The 23004-nt window shown below is 40.6% G+C and overlaps 1 protein-coding gene across 1 annotated transcript; it reads left to right on the forward strand.

The window, feature by feature from the left end:
• The first annotated feature begins 311 nt into the window (after window positions 1-311).
• On the forward strand, window positions 312-12111 carry LOC127634739 (chorion-specific transcription factor GCMb-like). Its single transcript, XM_052114414.1, has 5 exons — window positions 312-923; window positions 1977-2229; window positions 2941-3053; window positions 3687-3812; window positions 8342-12111. Exons 1-5 carry the CDS (start codon window positions 783-785, stop codon window positions 9248-9250), a joined length of 1542 nt encoding a protein of 513 aa, XP_051970374.1. The 5' UTR covers window positions 312-782; the 3' UTR covers window positions 9251-12111.
• Window positions 12112-23004: the final 10893 nt, after the last annotated feature.

Genomic DNA, 23004 nt, shown 5'->3' on the forward strand with positions numbered 1-23004 from the left:
TGTTGCCTGGCCGTAAATATTTAACTGTAAAATTGTATAGGCTAATGATAATCACTAGCCTAATATTTGCCATTTCCAATGGCATTAGTGATCGTCAATGGATACATAAAAAGGTGCGTGTGTTTATGAACTGTTGTGTTTGTTGTGTTAACGACCAGTCCGTGTTGTGTCAGCAGTGCGGCTTTTCGTTTACACACAACAACTAATGACCTGCTGTAGATCACATTGCTCCATCGACTGGACCAGTCCTGTTCTGTGACCAGCAACCGCTGTTCAGTACCACTAAAAGTTGCTCGTGTAAATTAGCTGACTACACGTGAAATATCACACCGTCGGGCTCAGTTTGAAAAGACACGGTCATTTTCCCCTTAAAACTGCAAACGCAAAGATAAAATCTGGGACACTTATGGAACATTTATTTACCCCAAGCGGTGTCAGTCTGTGCCTCTGCTGTCTCTAGTCAAACATAGCGCTTTCGTTCGTTCCGCGGTTGAGTTGAACTGTGAAGTTAAAGTGAAGTGTTAGTGGAGATGAATCGCACGGATCATGTTCAGTGAAAGTACGAAGTGTTTGAGCTAGTCCGTGTTCGTGTATATGCGTATGTGTTAAACCCAGCCTCCATCTTTACATAGACATAGCAACGTTTACCTGAAACCATTACCTGTGTGAAGCGCACCTGGACGGGCTTACACAAACGTGGATTTTAGGAGACAAGAAAGACTGTTTTGGAAGTATAGACATGACTGGGGGATGTATGATCCATTCTAAGATCTAGAGTCTTGATGTTTGATTCTGAAGATTGCTGTGATCCGGATCTGAGAAATATTATGTCAAAATCCTCAGATCAATTTGACAGCTCGGACTGTGTGTGTTCTTTAGGGATGAAGTTGACTTGGGATATAAACGACTCCAAACTTCCACAGGTAAAGAATTAACTTTATATATTTATGAAGTTAAATCTCATGCATTTTTGGCATATTTCAATATTAATACAATTATAAAAAGGCGCTTGTAACCTAAGGATAATCCTTTAGGTTACGAGCGCCTTTTAAAATATTTTATCGATATATTTCTCCTTTACAGAAATGTGATATTTGGCAGTGTATATATAAAACACATATTGAACATATGTTATATGGGTTTCATTGATATAAAATTCAAATAGCCTTTAAGCAAGTATACTTGTATTTCTCTATATGCAACACACATAAAAATAAAAAAGCTACTAAACACATTTTATAACTTTTTACGTTTTCATAACATATATACTTCCCAAATATTAATATAATTTCAAAATGTACATATATGCTCAAATATATTAACTATAATTTTATATATGGCCATATATCAGATGTCTGTTTGGACTACCTTATCTGTCCCTTAAAAATTATGTTGATAATGTAGTCAGCTGGATTCAGACATACTAAATAATATATTTGTGTTGAATTAAACCAGTTAATAAATAAATAAATTGTACTGTGTAATGCAATGGACATTACATTCTAATCTTTAAATATTTTTTATGTTCTATTTTCTTTCATTTAACCTTTCTTACTTTAATGCTTATAACATAATACTGGTTATTACAAAGCCTAATACAATTAAGTGTATTAGGTGGCTCAGCAGTTAAGGCTCTGGGTTACTGACCAGAAGGTCGGGGGTTCAAGCCCCAAGACACCACTGTTGGGCCCTTGACCAAGACTCTTGACCCTATCTGCTCCAGGGGTGCCGTTTCATGGCTGACCCTGCACTCTGACCCCAGCTTAGCTGGGTTATGTGAGAAAAAAAAAATGTCACTGTATATATGCAGAAATATAATGTTTAATAATAGATCAATTATGAAATGAATATTTACAACATATATATTTTATACAGTATATACCATTTCATATCACTCCATTATTCTGGCAGGCTTAAATTGCATGAATAGCAAACAAAACATCCGAATATGGTAATAAAAATGACTTTTTTTCCAGGACACAAAGCAGTATGATGTATTCCAGGAGTGGACGGATGGATATGTGCGTTATATTTACAGTAGTGAGGATAAAAATGCACAGAGACACCTAAGTGGATGGGCCATGAGAAACACGAATAATCACAACAGTCATATCCTGAAGAAGTCTTGTCTTGGTGTTGTGGTGTGTTCACGGAACTGCTCTCTACCAGATGGGACCAAACTTCAGCTGAGACCGGCCATCTGTGATAAAGCACGACAGAAACAACAGAGTGAGTTCACCAACTTGTCCTCCAATCAGCAGCATCTACTAGACAAGTTCATCATGTTAGAAACGAGTCTGATAAGGAAAAACAGATCTTAAAATTTTTTTTTTGCTATAACAGTGTGGCAAGTACTGTAGGTGCCTGCAAGAAAATTTAAAATATTATTACAAAATTTCTTAAACATAAAAGGTTTTTGTTTAAGTTTATTGTTGTAAATGGTTCTTGAATTGGCCACACAGTACTATTCCATAAAGATAAAAAAAAATGTGATGCTAGTTTTTTCAGAAGACTGTATGGTTTCATCTGTTTACAGAAGAAACATTGAGGCACTCTTGGTTTCTTGAGGTACCAGAAAATAGTTGGCTTTCTAATAAAATGCTTTTAGGAACCCTAATATTTATGTGTGTAGTCTTTAATGCCGTGACCTCTGTTAATGGACCTTCCTGTATAGGTACCGAGAATGTCAAACTCCCAGAACACACCCACTTCGGTTCACTGAATGACCCTGTTTTATCAGGAGAGAGTTTGACCATCTCACTCTTGAGTCTTTGGCTCAGTTAGAGAACAATTTACCTGTAGGTTGAACTGAATTGTGAAGTGTATTGTCCTATAGCATTTCTATTCTTGTAGCATTATACAACAACCTTTGTAACATGTGAATTGCTGCTGCTGATGATGATGAAAAGAAAAGGTAAAGATTTCTGCCTTGTTTTACAGAAAAGCTTTGCCCGAACTGTAACACAGCTCTAGAGTTGATTCCGTGCCGAGGTCACAGTGGATATCCAGTCACCAATTTTTGGAGAGTTGATGGAAAGGCCATTTTTTTCCAGGTACATGTAATTGTATTGAAGACATTGACCATTGGTTAAAACAGTAGGTGAGTTTATTGGTTTGGTGTACTGCTGCAAGGCAACACATTTTTTTTTTATCACAGTGATAACTTCAAATGCATAAATCCTCCCAAACAAATACCAAACAAGCATAACTATTTTTCAATATAATAATTGCTTAGTGCATTCAATGCATTCTATATTGTTTTATGTGCAAATGACATTGGGTTGTCATTGGTTTAACATATTTTCATACACTGCAAAATGTTTTGTCAAATAATAAAATATACTGAAACATCTATATTGACAGATTTGATTATGGACAAATGGAAATGATTATTTCATATGACCAAATCAACTTGACTACATTAGGTTACACCAACAAAAGTAATTTTAAGGGTTAAATCACATAGAAATAATGTCTTAAGATATTTACTATTATTGACTTTTTACAGAAACAAAATTAATATAATGAACAGATTTAAAATGAATTGCACAGATTAATGTAACTATACAATAGAACAGTGTATAATTATTTTAAAATATAGTTATGTTGGGTTATAAATGGTTACAAATCTTGGGTTTTATGACATTGTTAGATGTTTCATTCTCTCTGTAATGTCTATTTTTAAGGCTAAAGGAGTCCATGACCACCACAGACCAGAGAGTAAGTCTGAAACAGAGGCAAGAAGGAGTGCAGTGAAGAGACGGTTGTCTTCACCTCACTTCTCACAGAAAAGAAGACTGGTGGAGCCAGAGGTAACACACACACACACACACACACACACACACACACACACACACACACACACACACACACACACACACACACACACACACACACATGTTGTGTTTCCATGTTTTATGGGGACTTTCCATAGACATAATGGTTTTTATACTGTACAAACTTTATATTCTATCCCTTAAACCTAACCCTACCCCTAAACCTAACCCTCACAGAAAACTTTCTGCATTTTTACATTTTCAAAAAACATAATTTAGTATGATTTATAAGCTGTTTTCCTCATGGGGACCGACAAAATGTCCCCACAAGGTCAAAAATTTCGGGTTTTACTATCCTTATGGGGACATTTGGTCCCCACAAAGTGATAAATACACGCTCACACACACACACACACACACACACACACACACACACACACACACACACACACACACACACACACACACACACTTGTTGTTATATTCTGTTATATTCAACTTTTGTATGTACATCATGGCAACCACCACAGACAAATTCATTCCATACAGTCAAGAGTTTGGACATACTTGAAAAAATGTTTCACATGATCGTAAAAACCTTAAAAATGTCTATGCTTACATGCATGAAATTAGTTTTGTAGACAAAAACAAATCATGCCATGTATGACAAAAAGTTACAGATAGTATTGCACCTTTTGGACTAGAGAGCGAAGGACAAGCAGCCAATAAGTGTCCAGCATACAGTACATGGGTACTCCTTCAATACTGAAGTATTTTTTTAAGTCACCTCATAATACTACCCATACTTTCATTTGCTATTTAATACATTTGATAGCTTCACTGTTATTGTAAATTCCGGAAAAACTGTAATACTAAAGAATGAGTTTGTATGTCCAAATATTGGATGGTAGTGTAAAGATTGTAAATATACTGTACATTATATGACATTTATGCATTTGGCAGATGCTTTTATCCAAAGCAACTTACAGTGCACTTATTACAGGGACAATCCCCCCAAAGCAACCTGGAGTTAAGGGCTCAAGGGCTCAACAGTGGCATCTTGGTGGTGCTGGGCTTGAACCCCTGACCTTCTGGTCAGTAACCCTGAGCCTCAACCACTGAGCCACCACATGATATGACATATCCGTAACTATTTTTTTAAACAAGATTTTATGTTAAAATGTACATATCGAAGAGGTCACGTGACGCCATGGGAGGCGTGTGAACGTGTGAATTTTATTACTATGTGTGTCATAAACCAGTGAGATTCGATACACCCTGATTCTTAACTGTTCTAGGAAGACAATATGTCAAAAATTTTTAGATGCTCGGGCTCTAGATATATTAAAAGACACTTTCGTGCTCAGGCTGATTACCCGGAGCAACAGGCAGGAAGCCCCGGACTCATTTCGGACCATGAACAGAAATAAATCTGGCATGAATTGAGGAATGTGTTAGTAATGCTGACGAAAGTCGTTGCAGATTTGGAAGATCTTGCTGTAATACGTCGATAGATTACTTCCATGGAGATGAAATTCGGTTGAACGTTGGTTACAAGATTGTCGGACGTTTATCTGGAGTCTTCGGAGAGGAAATTAGCTGCTATTCCGCTAGCGACCAAGATGGATTTGCAGCGCGTTTTGGAAAAACTGGAGGATAGCTTGTGAAACAACGTCCAAATTGGGAGGCACTTAAAGCAGTTATTAGGGCCGAAGCGCCAAATGTCGCCAAATGTTGTTGAAATATAGATATTAGGGATGCACCGACCTTTCGGCCACCGAAAATGGCATTTTTTGTTTTGGCCGAAAGAGATCTAATCATAATCACGGCGCTACCATGCAAAGGCCGATATCAGCGGTGTGGAAATACTTCAAAGCAGTACCGCCGCTCCCTATACGCATAGTACGCAGTCTGCGTAGGGCACCAGAAAGTCCACCGGGTGCCCTTCTTCGCAAGTTACACGTTATTCAAGGACCCAAAAGCAGTTGCGGAACACAGTCGTTCGCTTCACGCTCATATCACGTGAACGTGACAATCCTCTTGACTACTGGCGCATGAACAAAGATTGCTTTCCATTGCTTGCGCGGATTGCACACAGGTATTTATCTGAACAAGCACCAGCACAGAGAGAGAGAGAGACTATTTAGTTTTGAAGAGAAGTGTAACCGTCTCTCCTGCCAGAAAGCTGAGCAACTTTTGTTCTTGAAGTGAAACCTGACACTTTTACTTAAATAAAAAACCATGACACAAGCTCTGATTCTTAAAAAAGACAAAGATCCAAGCAAGTGTAATAGTTAGTGTCCAATTTCCCTGATCCAGCTAGATGTTAAAATTTTTCAAAAGTTCTGGCTAACCGATTAAGGAAAGTTATGGCATCTCTTATAAATATAGTTGAGGTGGGGTTTATTTGGGATCGTAGAACTTCTGATAATATTAGGCATTTCATCAATATCATGTGGTCAGTGGCGAATGATCAGACTCCGCTGCCATCTCACTTGGTGCCAAAAAGGCATTTGATATGGTAGAATGGAATTATCTTTTTAAGATTTTGGAAATATACGGGTTCAGGAAAACTTTTATTGGTTGGATTAAATTACTTTATAGACGCCCGGTAGCGGCGGTACAAATTAATGGATTAATTGCCCTTTTTCCCCATTATTGTTCTGTCTTACCCTGGAACCAATAAGAATATGAAGGGAAGATGATTTTCCAGGGGTGGTGGCGGGAGGTATGGTGCATAAACTTTCACTTTACACAGATTATATTTTGTTATTTGTCTCCGACCCTACTAGATCTCCACAGAATTATTAACTCCTTTTCTAAGTTCTCAGGATACAGAGTCAGTTGGTCTAAATCCGAAGCTGTGTCTCTGACAGCATATTGCCCAGCTGGGTGCCTTCAAGTGGCCCAAACAGGGAATTAAGTATTTAGCCATTTTATTCCCAGCAAATTTGTTAATTTTGACCTCTTAATTAAAAAGTTTTCGAGTGATGTGGTCAGGTGGGCTTCATTACATTTGTCTGTGATTGGGAAGGTTAATGTTATTAAAATGAACTGTATTCCAAAATGTAACTGCTTGTTACAGTCTCTCCCTGTAGATGTATCCCTCTCTTATTTCAAGCAATTTGATAGTATAGCGAAGTCGTTCATTTGGAATGGTAAATGTGCCAGATTACATTTTAATAAGTAACATAGGCCAACTGACAAAGGTAGGCTAGGCCTACACAAGAATTTATTTTATTATTATACATTCGGTGTCAGATATTTGGCTCATTGGTCGCTTCCACCTGAGAGAGCCCATCTCTGGTTTTGTATTGAACAGGAAGTTCTTGCCCCTATTTTGCCATTACAAAGCCTTTCTATTAAACTCAACAAAGTAGTTAAGTCGCACTCCGTTATCTCACATTTGCACACGGTATGGACAAAAGCGTCCAGAGTGTTTAATTTGGACATTTATTTAAATGTTGCCTCGAGCATGTGGCTGAACTCTAAATTATGTATTGAAAGGTCCCCTTTCTGCTGGTCAGAGTGGATTGTGAGGGGGTGACCTATATGAGAGTGGAGTGTTTAGATGTTTTGAAAATTTGGTTCAACGCTTTCAGATTCCCAGATCTCAGTTCCATAGGTATTTACTGCTGCGCCACCTGCTCTGTAATATTTTTGGGAGTAGCTCAAACCTCCCTAAAGCGGCAGATACTCTAGGAGAGGTGATTACTGCTTTTGGAAAAGGTCATGTGGCATCAGTGTATAACTTTCTGTTAATTCAGTGTCTGGGGGACGGAGCTTTAACGTCTATCAAGAGATTATGGGAGAAAGATTTAAACTTGGTATTGGAGGAGGAAGTGTGGGCTAAGTTTCTAAACAAAAATCAGTTCTGCATCTAGAGATGCGAGGGTTCTCCTTATGCCATTTAAGATTTTACATAGATTCTGTTGGACCCCCTCTAGATTATATAAACTTGGTCTTCAAGACACACCCACCTGCTGGTGATGCCAATCAGAAGATGGAGACACAATCCAATGTTTTTGGGGGTGTGCTACAAATCAAAGAATTTTGGTTGAAAGTTCTATGTGTGATTTTGTACTTTGTCCCTGACTCTGTATTTTTGGTGATGGGTCAGTCATAAATTTGGGGGATAATCACATAAAAAATTGGGTTCTGACCAGTCTCATGATCGGCAGGCAAATCATTTTATGGGGATGGAAGTAGGATGGAGTGCCCTCTTTTTTGGAGTGGTGTGTGGAAATGGGAAGGGTGGTTGCTTTTAAGGAAGTGGTAAGTAGAAGGATGGGGTTTTAATATTAAAATATAAAAAAAATTATATTTTTAAAAATAGTTATAAGATGAATTATATCATGTCAGACCACAGAAGATCGATATACCTGATCAAGTTTAACTATGTTAGATTTTGTTGTAAAATGAAAAGATTGACAAATTTTAGCCAGAATAATGAAGACATATACCTCTACATTCTAAAAACTTGTTGTTTAGTCATGATCTAGAGAGGATTACTTTAGCTGGGGTTCTTGGAGACGTCATAAGACTTTGTTTTCTGTTGTCATCAGCCTGGGCGCTACCATGACATGGCCTTCCCAAATATCCACCAGCTCACCATGGAGGATTCGGACCGCTTCAGCATCATTGCAGAGTCCAACTTCCCAATCCAGACCCAACACTACCCTCCATTCCAGAACCCAGAGCCCTACAAGTTCCCCTATGAAACAAACGCTGCTGCGGCCATGGCCGATGCCCCAGGCTCACTGCAGAAGCCTGCCAACCACCGTCTGTATATGACTCGCCCCCCTTGTGGCTATGATTTTACAGTCCCAGGATACATCAGCTCAAGTCCTTATCCAGCAGCACTGTACAAGGACCCTGCTAACCCACAATCTGAGATGGAACCTAATAAATCTGGGCCCTGTCTAAGTGGGGTCTCTCATGGCACGAGCCCATTAGCCACCCATGAGCGGAGCTACGCAGACACCACGGGAAAACATCACAACTGGAAGCAGATTCATAGTAAAGGTGTTTACGGGGAACGAGGAGATTACCCTCAGCTGCCGACCAATGGCAACCACCACTACTACAACAGCAACTACCCATGTAGGTACACAGGACCCACTTCTGCTTCCCCGGCAGCTCTCCAGACCATAATAACCACAACTACAAAAGTGTCATACCAGCCATGCCCCAAGCCATCTGTCGTCAAGCATGGAGAGAACATCTATGACGTAAAATGTCTGTCTAAATGTAACTCAGTATTGGAAGAGGCAACTCAGAACTCTCCCTACTCTGACATTAAGATTCCTGAGGATTCCGGAGTGATAAAATCTGCCCTGTCATACCAGGACACTCTCCCAGCTAAAATTGAGAGGGCAGAAAACTTTGAGGGCTATCGCTTCAGCAGCTACAGCTCAAAAAGTTACCCTGAACAGATGTCACATCCATTTAGGTATGACATTGGTGAATACTGAAGGACTACAATGAGAAACAATAGACGACAATAGACAATACCCCATGGCAAGATGTGTCAGACTTTAAATATAGACCTGAAACTTACTCTACACAAATACATGAATGCAAACTTTTCAAGCTATGCAAACTTGATTTCGTGTATCATTGCATTCTGCCATGTGCAATTCATAATGCAATGCAAGCACAAGTTTGATTCTCAACTTGGCTTAAAGGGGCAGCATTAGCACAAACTATTCTTATATGGTCTTTTTTTATTTATTTTTTTATTTTAGGTTAACTACTGTCATGGTGGAGCAACATTTTGAAGGGAAGCTTGCTGAGCAAGTTAGTTAATTAGAATTAGTTAACAGTTTTGTTCAGTCGATTGACAAATCAGTGTTATTGAGCAACTTTTTAAGTTAACAAATTGTTCTCTTTAACTTACATACACTGACTCTTATTTGTGGAACACTGACTGATGTCTCTCCCTTTTGAAAACATTGAGCTCTAGTATCAAGTGTGAGACTGCTTTGGTGGCTTTTCTTGCATGTAAAGACTGACTATAGCATGAGCCAATAGCATTTGAGTGTGAGCTGTAAAGGATATTATTTGTTTGACCCTCTGATTGAATACACACCTTCACTGAACCAGGTGGTGATTTGAAATGAAATTATATATATATACATATATATATATATATAAAATTGTCATTAAAATGACATTAAGTTGTTATTGAAACTTTTTTGTCTATTTGGTAGGGCTACACAATTAATCGAAATGAAATCGAAACCGCGATATGACCTTGCGATTATTAAATTGCGAAGACTGCGATTTAATTAACTAAATACATAGTCTGCTCCCTTCAAAGTTTATTTGCGCTGCTCAGTCCAGTCTATATTAAATTAGCACATTGTTATAGTGTTTTCAGAGCGGTTCTGTGCTCCACAACTCCCTCTCATACTTTGAGTAACAGAAGTGATCTGAGTTCGGTTCCAATTGCTTATGTGCGCTAAACTATTTATTTACACTAAACTGGCTGCGTGCAGCGTTTTTTATTATTATCTGCGGTAGCAGCATCTCAGTCTCCGCAAGGCACAGGTATCATAATAATAGCGCATAATACAAGATGGGGTATAATTCAAACATCTTTATTAAATGGCATTATCAGTAACACCTGTAGAGTCCAGAAACATCTCTTCATTCTCCTTTCATTCGTTTACTTCACGAGAGAGCGTGTCACCCTTATTACACTCCCCGCGGAAACAAGTAAAAGTGGAACTAATATTACCAACATCCAACAAAATGAAAAGGAAGGAACATACGTATAATAAATCTATATTAAATATTTTGTTACTATAATATAATGCATTGCTAAATTAAATATAATAAAATAATGAATACAAATAATTAAATTAAATGTTGACAAACTAACCAAAATTTCCACTTTAAATTGAAATACACCAATGGGTTATCAGTTCAACTTCAGTTTGACATTAAGCCTCATTCTTTAGGACTATCTTATATATAGTAACGAATAGTTTGCATAAGCCTACTAGATTTTAAGGCCTAGAATAAAGAGTTACATTTATATTTGAAAGTTATAATTTGTTTATACTGAATTATTCAATCAACCAACATTATTATTGACAGCAAAAACTAGGCAACAATTATGGTTTTACCAACTGGATGGTAACATTTGGATATGAAGAAGACTTTGTTTCACTGTTTATATATTTATTTGTTTGTGGTTGAACTGAAAAAAGGGTCTCAGTTTGTTTCTTTTTAAGAGGGATTGGGTTGAACATGTGGAAAACATTACCATCTAATCGCAGTTCAAATCGCAATCGCAATATTTTTTGAAATAATTGTAATATTACTTTTTTGTCCAAATCGTGCAGCCCTACTATTTGGATACAGTAGCTAGATTAAAGTCATGCTCAGCTATTAATTAAATCATAAATAGGCCTAAATAGGCCTATACTTTGTTGACATTTTTGGGGGAAACACTTATGATGCTTAAAAACAGCTGAAATCTCTTAAAAGGTTTGTAGATGTGAACATTTTAATAAAGAATAATTAGACTTGTTTCAGTCATGAACGACTCACCACCTATTACCACAGAAATGGTCAATGAACGAATTAGTGAGCAAATAAGTAAATTCATCTGAACAAATCACTTTGTGAACAGATTCAAAAGACTTGAGATTAAGACAAATCCACTATTATTCAAACTGTCAACTGTCAAACTAACTACCGATATAATAACACATCCGGATTAATAACACAGACTTTTACAGCCCCCTTGAGTACTGAAGTTTGCCACCATCACAGCAACTCATGAGCGTAATGTACAAGAGGACTGCAAGCTTACGATACGATGGCCAAACTTTCACGTCTGTGTTCACATATTTTGTAAAGTATGGTTCTGGCCATAAAATGTGTTATTTATATTCAGTGTTTGATCTGTTTAAGTGTCTTTAGTTTAAAAGTGATTGTAGATTCCTGGTGGATTTTTGTGTAAATCTTTGATCTATATTAATTAAATAAATCAGTGTTGAGTACATTTCCAGATACACGAGTAATGTGTTTGAAAGCCATGATTGGTGACTAGCTGTTGTCTTAGAAATACATAAAAACTGTGTGTCGATTGAGAATCGAGTTAAGAATTGTTTCTTTGTTCTGTTTATTAGAAAGGGTCACTCTTTTTAACTGAGAGCATGTAGAGTGTACTATATAGTCTACAACAGATATATTGTCGATTATAACAGACCAAGCCTTCTCATATTAGTCATCTTTAAGAGATTTAAGAAAGACAGTCAAAACACATTATTACATTTGAGATAAAAAAACAGAAAAGTCTTAAAACCTCTTCAGCTTTGACATACAGACCTCTTTTCAAAAAGATCTGTTTGTTTAGCATGTCCTAATAGGAAGTCCAAAACATGACATTAAAGCATATAATCATGAGTTTTATGACACTGAGCTTTTAAGACATCAGAGAGAATGAGAGACACACTGCTAAACAGTCCAGTGAAGGGATCAAGAATAATCACAGAAAATTATTTGGCAGGTTTGTCATCATAAAGCCCAAGAGAGGTGCCTAGACAGGCTACAGACCTCCAACCACTAGACAGACAGAAAGAGATACAATTAAACACAGATAAAATATCTGACATCACAAGAGACAACAAGCAACAAAGATAAAACAGAGTAAAAGAGACTGTAAAAATGCAGTAGGATATTGACAGAGAGAGAGATACTGTAATACCTGATGCTGACAGCATCTCTCCTCACAACCAATTTACACACACAGGAATAAACAAACACATGATCCAGCTAGTTCTTTTCAGATGTTATATTTACTGTAGATGATTTAGCCTGTGAATAACTATTTGAGTGTAAATTTTGTGTGTGCATCTGAAAATGCATTACATTTCTAGACATGCAGTTAACACAAAAACACTGAAACACTTTTCTCATTGTTTTGCCCATCCACAAACATTCTGTGGGTCCAAAATTAACACTCGCCAAGGTGCAAATGTGGCAAGTGCCAAATTGCTGTTTTAATAGCAGAGTTCCCAGTGAAGAACTACACTACCCATGATCCTAAAGTTAGTTCCTCCAATCAGAAAAGTTGATGTTAACGTGGTAATGAAAAATCACAGCAAAAGAGCTTTACAGCGACTCCTCACTCCCATTAAAAAAAAAGTGAATTACTGTAGGTAGCTTGGTGTTACGATCCCGTGTTGTCTGCCCCGTGTTTTCTGTTTCCCTCGTCACTGATCATGCTCCATGTCACGTTTTCCTTGTTGTCCGCCCCGTGTTTCACTGTCTGTGTATAAACTACACTTCCCTTCATTCCCGATCCTCTTCACTGCCGCCTCTGTGTTATTGTCCGCACCTGTTTGTTATTTTGTCATTATCATGTCTGGTTATTTAAACCCCGCTGTTTTCCCTTTCCTTTGTCGATCGTTGAATGTCGATGTTTTGTTCATGTTTGCTGCTCCTGTATCTTCTTGTTCGCTCGAGGTTTCCTTGTGGATGTTTTTGCCCCTCAAGTCACTCGAGCCACTCAGGGCTCCGCCTCTCGAGCCACTCAGGGCTCCGCCTCCCGTGCCTCCCTCTGCTCGGCCCCCTGAGGCTCCCGAGCCTCCTACGGCTCCACCTCCCGAGCCTCCTACGGCTCTGCCTCCCGTGCCTCCCTCTGCTCTGCCTCCTGAGCCTCCCTCTGCTCAGCCTCCTGAGCCTCCCTCTGCTCCTCCTCCTGAGACTTCCTCAGCTCTGCCTCCTGAGCATCCCTCTGCTCTGCCGCCTGAGCCTCCCTCTGCTCAGCCTCCTGAGCCTCCCTCAGCTCAGCCTCCTGAGACTTCCTCTGCTCCGCCTCCAGAGCCTCCCTCAGCTCTGCCCCCTGAGCCTCCCACGGCTCCGTCAACCACGGCTCCACCCCCGGAGCCTCCCTCGGCCCTGCCTACAGAGCCTTTCATGGTTCCGCCAACCACGACTCCGCCTCCGAAGCCTCCCTCAGCTCAGCCTCCCTCGGCTCTGCCTCCTGAGCCTCCCTCAGCTCTACCTCCCGAGCCTCCTATGGCTCTGCCTCCAGAGTCTCCTTCAGTTCCAACTCCTGAGCCTCCCTCGGCTCCGCCACCAGTGGCTCCCTCAGCTCCGCCTTCTGAGCCTTCTAAACCATCGCCTCCCTCGGCTCCGCCTCCTGAGCCTCCCTCGACTCCGCCTCAGAAGTCCTCCTTGGCTCCGCCAGCTCCCCCAGTGACCACTCCTCCTCCCAGGCCCCCCTGAACCGGCCCTTGCCCTATGGCCACCTCCTAGGCCACCTAAACCTGTCCCTGTCCTGTGGCCACCTCCCAGACCTCCTGAACCGGTCCATGCCTTGTGGCCACCTCCCTGGCCTCCTAAACCTGTCCCTACCCGGTGGAAGCTCCCCAGGCCACCTGACCCTGGCCCCATCTCACACCCCCATAGACTGCCTGCCTGCCCTCTCGGCCTCCTTGGTCTACCTGTCGGCCCCTTGTGCCTCCGTGGACTGCCTAACTGCCCCTTTCGCCTCCGTGGACTGCCTGATTGCCCCTTGGTCTGTCTCTGTGTCCCTTGTGCCTCCTTGGTCTGTCTCTGTGTCCCTTGTGCCCCTTTTGTCTGTCTGTTTTCCCCCCAGGTCTACCCCCTCTCTTTGGACATTTTTTTGTTTTTGTTGTTTTTGTGGGTCTTTTCCCCTCTAGGACCATCTGGAATCCGGTCCTTTTGAGGGGGGCCTATGTTACAATGTTGTCTGCCCCGTGTTTTTTGTTTCCCTCGTCACTGATCACGCTCCATGTCATGTTGTCCTTGTTGTCCGCCCCGTGTTTCACTGTCTGTGTATAAACTACACTTCCCTTCATTCCCGATCCTCTTCACTGCTGCCTCTGTGTTATTGTCCGCACCTGTTTGTTATTTTGTCATTATCGTGTCTGGTTATTTAAACCCCACTGTTTTCTCTTTCCTTTGTTGATCGTTGAATGTCGATGTTTTGTTCATGTTCGCTGCTCCTGTATCTTCTTGTTCGCTCGAGGTTTCCTTGTGGATGTTTTTGCCCCTCTATGTTCTCCCGTGTTTTAGTTTCCTTTTCCCATTGTGGACCCTTTATTTTGTTCCTGTGTTTGTATAGTTATTATTTGTTTGTTAATAAAGCCGCGATTGGATCCGCACCTCCAGTCTGCCTTCTCCTCCTTCCCACACACTCATAACACTTGGTCTCTACATATCTGAATAAATCTGAATATACTCCAATAAACATAAAATATTTGAATGCATACTTATAGTCAGTCAATAGTTTTATATTATTCATGGGATGAGTAGTACCTGCATTAGTTCTCAAGGGGGCCTCACATCAAATACTTCAACCTCCGTCCCATCCAAAAAGTTACATTTGACCAAACTATTATATCTTTCCTATGTCTTTTCTGTGTAATGCCCACAATTTGCATCTCTGAAATAAATACATCTTTAAATTAATTTGCTTTGAGCACATTGTGGATTTACATGAGTTTTCGTGTTGCAGCGCTCTCTTGCATGCGGTGCTGTGTGCAGAGGCAGCTCAAGTCAAGCTCTCAATGTTCGACCAGAGTAATGGTTTGCACCAGTTGTCCCTTCCCCTCGCAACCTCTCATTAAAAAATTATTTTGACAGCACAGGTCTATATTTTTTTCATGCAGCTCCCTGTGCTTTTGCTTTGCAACCCTGCTCACTCCTGCAATATTGGAAGTGTCTTCCAATATTCAGACACTTTTTTTTGTTGCTTTGAATAAAATGTTATAATCTTGTGATTAATGTTGGAGCTGGATGGTTTGGTTCATGGCTTATAATTTTTAAAGTTGCTTTTTTTTTTTAAATACTTTGTGTCACGGCTCCACTGAGTTTGTCGGTTTGTTTTGTATGTGTTGTCATTTGCTCTCCCTTATGTCTCGCAGGCGCGTCCGGCATGAATGATCAGTGTTTGCATGGGAACATTGATTGTTCAAGGGGAGAATCATGACACTAAATAGCATGCAGAGCGACATTGGTTCTACTGTAATGTAGCTTTAATGGCAGCGCACACAGTTGCAGCAGTTCAGTATCTACCCGGTCGGTGGCTTGTATGGTTGTTTATGTATGCATTATGTCTTGATTTGTGTACATTTTGTCGGGCGAGTAACATCTTTAGCTGGCACAATCTCCTTAAGATTGGACTATGTTAAGAACGGAGTGTTTCAAGCGAGTTACTCCGTCTTCACAAGATTCCAGCGGAGTTGGCGAGGAGCCAAGGCTCTTTGTGGCTTATCATCCCCGTGGGGAGGAGGCGAGGGCGGCGCAGAGAGAGAAGGCGAGGTGAGGCTGCAGGGCCGGTGTGCTAGCCAGGCTACGGAGGCAGCCACTTAAACCACTGCTACAGAGCCTATTTCGCACGAATGCCAGATCCCTCGCGAACAAAATGGATGAACTGAGGCTACAGACTACAACGAACAATGCAGTGAAGTACAGCTGCATTCTGCTTTTTACAAAAACCTGGCTTCAATCATCCATCCCGGACTCTGCCATTGAGCTAGCATGCTACACTACACAGCGTCATGACAGACCAGTAGACTCCGGTAAGAGCAGAAGAGGGGGGCTCTGTGTGCAGGTGAATAACAGCTGGTGTACTAACACAGTGACTGTGGACAGCCAATACTCCCCAGATTTGGAGTATGTGACAGTTAAATGCAGGCCCATTTACCTCCCAAGAGAGTTTACTGTGGTCATGATAACTGCTGTTTACATCCCACCAGATGCTAATGCTAACTCAGCTATTGGACTTTTACATGGCAGCATTAGCATTCAGCAGAGCAAGTATCCTGACGCTGTGCAGATTATAGCAGGGGATTTCAACCATGCAGACTTAAAGGCAGCATACCCTAAATTCCACCAGCATGTTAAGTGTGCTACTAGGGGAACTAAGACACTGGACAAGGTCTACACCAACATCAAACTAGGCTACAGGGCTAGACCACTACCACACCTGGGCCAGTCTGACCATGTGTCCCTGCTTTTGATCCCCATCAAGAAAACGGCTCCTACCATCACAAAAACGGTCGCCACCTGGCTTGAGGGTGCCACCCAGCAGCTGCAGGACTGCTTTGATAGGACCAACTGGGGGGTCTTCGAACATCAGGACCTGGAGGTGTTCACAGATAGTGTATTGTGCTACACTAAAAACTGCATAGACACCGTCACTGTGGACAAACGCATTCGGGTCTACCCCAACCAGAAGCCCTGGATGACCCGGGAGGTCCAGCAGCTGCTGAAGGAGAGGAACATCGCCTTCAAATCCCAAGACAAAGCTCTTTACAGCACAGCTTGAGCTAACCTGAAGAGAGGCATCCGTGAGGCCAAAGCAGACTACAGGAGGAGGACTGAGGAATGCCTGGACAGTAATGACAGCAGGCAGGTGTGGCAGGGAGTTCAGCACCTCACCAACTACAGGGCCAACCTCGGAGCTGCTGATGGTGACACCGCTCTGGCAGAGGAGTTGAATCTCTTCTTTGCCCGCTTTGAGGTGACACCACCAGGGACAGCATCACCAAACCCCGCGGTCCTCAGCAGCTTAAACCTCACAGTAGAGGAGCTAGCTGGAGTCATTACAAGGATTTTCAACCTGTCTTTGGAACAGTTCACGGTACCACCCTGCCTAAAGTCCTCCACCATAATCCCCCTGTCGAAAAGACCCCACATTTCCAGCCTCAACGACTATCGGCCAGTAGCACTGACACCAGTGGTGATGAAGTGCTTTGAAAAACTAGTCCGGAGTCACATCATTGCAAGATTGCCACGAAGCCTTGACCCTCACCAGTTTGCCTACAGAGCGAACCGATCCACGTGGACGCCGTGGCCACAGAACTACATGCTGCTCTGTCACACCTGGAGCAGCAGGGGAGCTATGTGCGGATGCTCTTCGTGGATTACAGTTCTGCGTTCAACACCATCCTCCTACACAAACTGGTGGTAAAACTGGGCGACCTGGGGCTTCCACATTCCACCTGCATGTGGATATATAGCTTCCTCTCTGGCCACAGACAGAGGGTCAGAGTGGGCCATCATACATCCACAGCCCTGAGCCTCAGCACTGGCTCACCCCAGGGCTGTGTACTGAGCCCCCTGCTCTACACACATGACTGTTCCCCCGTCCACCATAGCAACACCATTGTGAAGTTTGCTGATGACACCACAGTGGTGGGGCTTATCTCTGGGGGGGATGAGTCTGCTTACAGGGACGAGGTGGAGCAGCTGACAGCATGGTGCAGGGGCAACAACCTGCTGCTTAACACCACAAAGACCAAGGAGCTCATAATAGACTACAGGAGAAAGAAAATGGACACGCCACCACTAATCATCAACGGGGACTGTGTGGAGAACCCTCTCCGCTTCTTGGGAGTCCACATTGGGGAGGGCCTGACCTGGAGCGCCAACAACTCTGAGCTACTGAAAAAGGCCCAGCAGAGACCAGAATACTCAGGAAGAATAACATCGAGAGCCTCCATCGAGAGCATTCTTACATACTGCATCTGTGTATGGTACACCAGCTGCACAGTGGCTCAGAGGAAAGCGCTGCAGAGGGTCATCAACATGGCCCAAAAATAGCTGGCTGCCCTCTACCCACACTGGAAGAACTACACAGCTCCAGTTGCATCAAAAAAGCACAGAACATTATAAAGGACTGTTCACACCCTGGACACGTTTGAGTTGTTGCCATCAGGCAGACAGATCAGTCAAAACAAGGACAAACAGATCCAAACACAGCTTTTATCCTACAGCAATTACCATACTCAATACAGCTAATTAATTTTGAAGTAATACTGTTTACAATTGACTGTAAAAAAGGGATGTGCAATGATAAAATTTACTTTTATGTGGGTATGTGGGCATACTTGGGCAGTTTTTATATACAATATTTTTTTTATTTTATGAATTTATGAATGATGTACTGACTGGTGAGCTCTTTAAATTTCATTGTACTGGTGACAATGACAATAAAGGATCGATCTATCTATCTGTCTATCTGTCTGTCTGTCTGTCTATCTAATCTAATTCACTGCCTTCTTAAGTCTGCCGTGTTCTCAGTATATTTGCTAGATTGTTGTTTGATGTTGAGTTCTAACCTCACTCTTTCTAATTATTTGGTCCTGTCTCATGTATCTGTTGGCTGCCTTCAAGCATTGCTGCCTGTCAGCTGGTCTTCCACGGAGGAAACCTTGTCTCTGACCGCGTGTGAGGAGTTAAGTTCGCTCATCGCTGCTGGGCCTTGTTCTGCATCTCACTATTCTACGAATCTGTTCCTGATTTCCACAACACATACACACATCCTACGAACACGCTCTTCATGGATTGTCCTTTGCGCGACTAAGACGGGCACTCTATTAGAGATCGCTTCCCCACTGCTGCAGCCAGTGTCGGGATTTTCTACATTCCTCAACCCAATGACCGCTCATTATTACTGTTAATTAGTCTTTTGAATTGTTCCTCTGCTCTTTGTCTCCACTATCGTTTGTTACATTTATGAGTTAAATTATTTGGAAGAACTGACCCAAGCAGCTGAAAAAGAGAATCGCGAACCACACGGTCTTCCACAAATAAGTAATTTCACTTTAATTTCAGACATCAAATGTTTTTCTAGGATTGCTATATATATATATATATATATATATATATATATATATATATAGAGAGAGAGAGAGAGAGAGAGAGAGAGAGAGAGTGTGTGTGTGTGTGTGTGTGTGTGTGTTTGTGTTCTTTCGGAACAGCAAGAAGTGTAATATGTGGACCTTCCACAAGTGACAAACTTACTATTTTACTCTAAAAGTCTGATGTTATAAAATGAAATTAGGATACTGTTACGATGTACATCCTGTGTAATAGTTAAGTCTATACATTATTCTGATGTTATTCTCATTCTAATCAGTGACAGCAGATTTTTGCCACACTTGCCGTACTGCTTACTAACTTGCATGCATGGTAAGCTTTTTTTTGCTCTACAATAGCCTACTAGTTCTCAATCACTTATGTTGAAAATAAATTGTGTTCCATAAAAGGAAAGAATATGTTTGTAACAACATGAGGTGATTGTTGTATGACCTACAGGTTAATGATTTGAATAATGTTGTATTGAATAAATGCAGAATAATTAAACAAATATGTTCTCTGTTGCCTTTTCTTGGATTAAAAGTGCTGGATAGAAAGCTACCTACAATGTGATGCTTGCTATTGATTTGAAATTATGATTGTTGATAACTTTTTTTCACATTTAAACAAAGCAAACTCATCCAATAAACCGTTTTACCACCTGGTTTACTTATACAAATGATAGGCTACAAATTTGTCATGAGCACTATTGGTTTACTCAAAGTATTCCATTACTAATTATTTATCTAAAATTGTAATCGGATTGCTCTTACTTAAAGCAATCACTTTACTAATTACTTTTGTTACTTCTGAAACACTTCACAGAAAAGTTGTCTGCACAACAAATTTAAAGGAATGTCTGTTTATAAGGTCTATACATTCCTTTCAATGGTCACAGAAAAATAAACTGAATGTATATTAACATAACTCATGTTTAAAATGTACTGAACAAAGAATATTATTTCGAAATGTGTAATCCCAAGTATTGTACTTAAAAGTCTGTAATCTGATTACAATAAAAAATTTCACACTAAACGCAATTAGATTACAGTAGGAAAAATAATTACTTTATAATCCGTTTAAACCAAGCACTGGTCATGAAACTACGTTGAATGCTGCCAAGTGATAAAATGATTTGCCGTTGTCACAAATATGCAGGCCCAGAGGAATCTGTGAACCATTTTCTGCGGTAATATAGATGGAAAACCTGTGGAAGGGATTTAAATAGTACAATGGAGTTAGGAGTATGACACTCTTATTGGTAGCTGATATCAAGTTAGCAATTGTGCAGAACAGTTTTCTACAGAGTTCTGTGCACACAGATTCCAGCTGTGCTTGCAAATATACAAGGGAAAAACAGCTAAATAACTGCATTGGCATAGGGATAAAAATATAATTCTACTTAAAATAATGCAAAATACAGTTTCATAGCCAGAGGCGTTTCCAGCATTGAAGGACATCCGGGGCTTAGCCCAGACAATTTTATTTTCACACTAGCAACCACTTCTCTGTAGTCCAAAGCTGGTGAGAGGGTATTCTTTGAGTTTTGCTCTGGCTGGGCCTGTTTCTACAGTTCCTAAATCTTCCACTCTAGTACTATCCTCGACTAACTCATCCTCTCTCCTCCCTGAATCATCTGTGATCAGGGCCGGTTCTAGACATTTGGAGGCCCTAGACAAAATGTATGTTGGAGGCCCCCCGCCATGCCCTCCCCCCCTCCACCTTTCAGAATTCACGAGTTCACACTTAAATCAAATTAAATAGAGTAAAGATTATGCGTATTTGGCATGCTGTCCAGGGGAGGGCTCCAGGCTCTGAATTTTGGCCAGATTTACACAGTATTACATTGGATTGCATTGTATTTTGGATTGTGTTGTTTACATCCAATAAGAGATTATTAAAAATCAAAGTGAGGAGATGGGGGTGGTGGAGGGATGCTGATAAACTGTCAATGAACAGAGGTAAGTCTGCAGTATATATACCTCTTATCTCGTTGATTATCTGAATGTGCTCCTCCCGAACTTTGTTAATAAAACATCATTTAATACAAAAGACTTGAAAACAAATATGATTCCTAACCATTTTATTTATACAAAACCTGTTATCAGTACTTTTATATTTTTACTTAAATGTGCATATTAATGTAACTTTAATTTAATTTAAACAAAAAAAATAATCATCTGAAAAGTCATCTTTTTTTTTTTTTAGCAGTCAGGAAGTTTTTTGCAGTAATTTGTTCAGTAATTTATTTATGGTAACACACTAACCCACTATTTGGGATAATGAACAGTTTTGTTTTTGATAGACTAAATATAGTCATATTAGGTATGTATTGTAGAGAAATACCTTATGATACACAAATCAGCTGCTAGTGGAAGTGAAAAGACAAGTTCATTTCGTCAACTGTAATTGTGTGCTTATTCATATGCTTAAGATTGCATACTTATTTTCAATAAATATTGCAACAGTATTTATGATTGGAAAACGAAAAAAAATGAAGTCTATTATGGTCTATAGTCTATTATGATAGACTAGAGCAGTTAATGTAGGCTAAACATCTGCGTTTTAGAAGATATACAGACTGTTTTAAAACATAATAAACAATGCTTTAGTATAGTGCTTATAGTCTTTGACTGACAAACTTGACTTTTTCTGTAGTATTTTGCGAGTCAGCTCCTGACTAGGGCTGGAAATCGATTCTAAAAGAATCGATTCCTTGATTCAGAGGAGTTAGGAATCAAGATTCTATTCCACAGGTTGTAATCGATTCCATCGAGGAGAATCGACTCCTTTGTAAGATTCAGTTCAACAGGTAATCATGAATTCGCCTCTATCTCTCCAACAGTGACTGGAAGTCCGATTCATTTCCGCGAATCAGACTCTTTCGGACGGTTCATTTAGAACGTATTTTTTTTCTAACAAAAGTCTGCATTGTAGCTACATACGCTCGGATTCAAAGTGTCAGAAGCGAATTCAGTCCATCAACGGTGCTCGCGCTCTTTTGAACTGGAAATAACCGTCAAATGATCTATCTCAAAATGACGCTGATCGTTAGAATCAGTTTATTTTTTACAATACATTACAATCACTCAAAAATAGATGATACCTGAATCACGAGCTGCACTTTCTTTGCGTGCCTGCTTAGCCTTACGCTTAGCAGCCCCTGAAGGATGAGTTCGTTTCGACGCCATCAGATACATTTGCAGAGAAGTTGGATTTATTCATCTACAATCTCTTCATTCATAAATTCAGAGGTTGGGAGTGACTCGCATGTAAACGGTGATATTAATTGGTTTAACTACAGGTGAATGACAATTGTTATATCCAATGGACAAACAGCATAGTATTTTGCTGCGCTTGATTGGTGGATAAGCATGTGTATGTTTTGGAGGCCCCGCCTCCAAGGCCGAGGCCCTAGGCAACTACCTAGTTTGCCTATAGGTAGCGCCGGTCCTGTCTGTGATGCAAAAGAACAGATACAGCACATAAATTATTGCAAATCAGCTTCAAACATCTAATTCATCAAGTGCTACATATTTCAAATTGTAGACCAATACCATTGAAGAAAATGTATTGAGAAGAGCAGATCAGTGGG

The sequence above is a fragment of the Xyrauchen texanus genome, chromosome 42, assembly GCF_025860055.1.
Source record: "Xyrauchen texanus isolate HMW12.3.18 chromosome 42, RBS_HiC_50CHRs, whole genome shotgun sequence".
NCBI classification, from domain to species: domain Eukaryota; kingdom Metazoa; phylum Chordata; class Actinopteri; order Cypriniformes; family Catostomidae; genus Xyrauchen; species Xyrauchen texanus.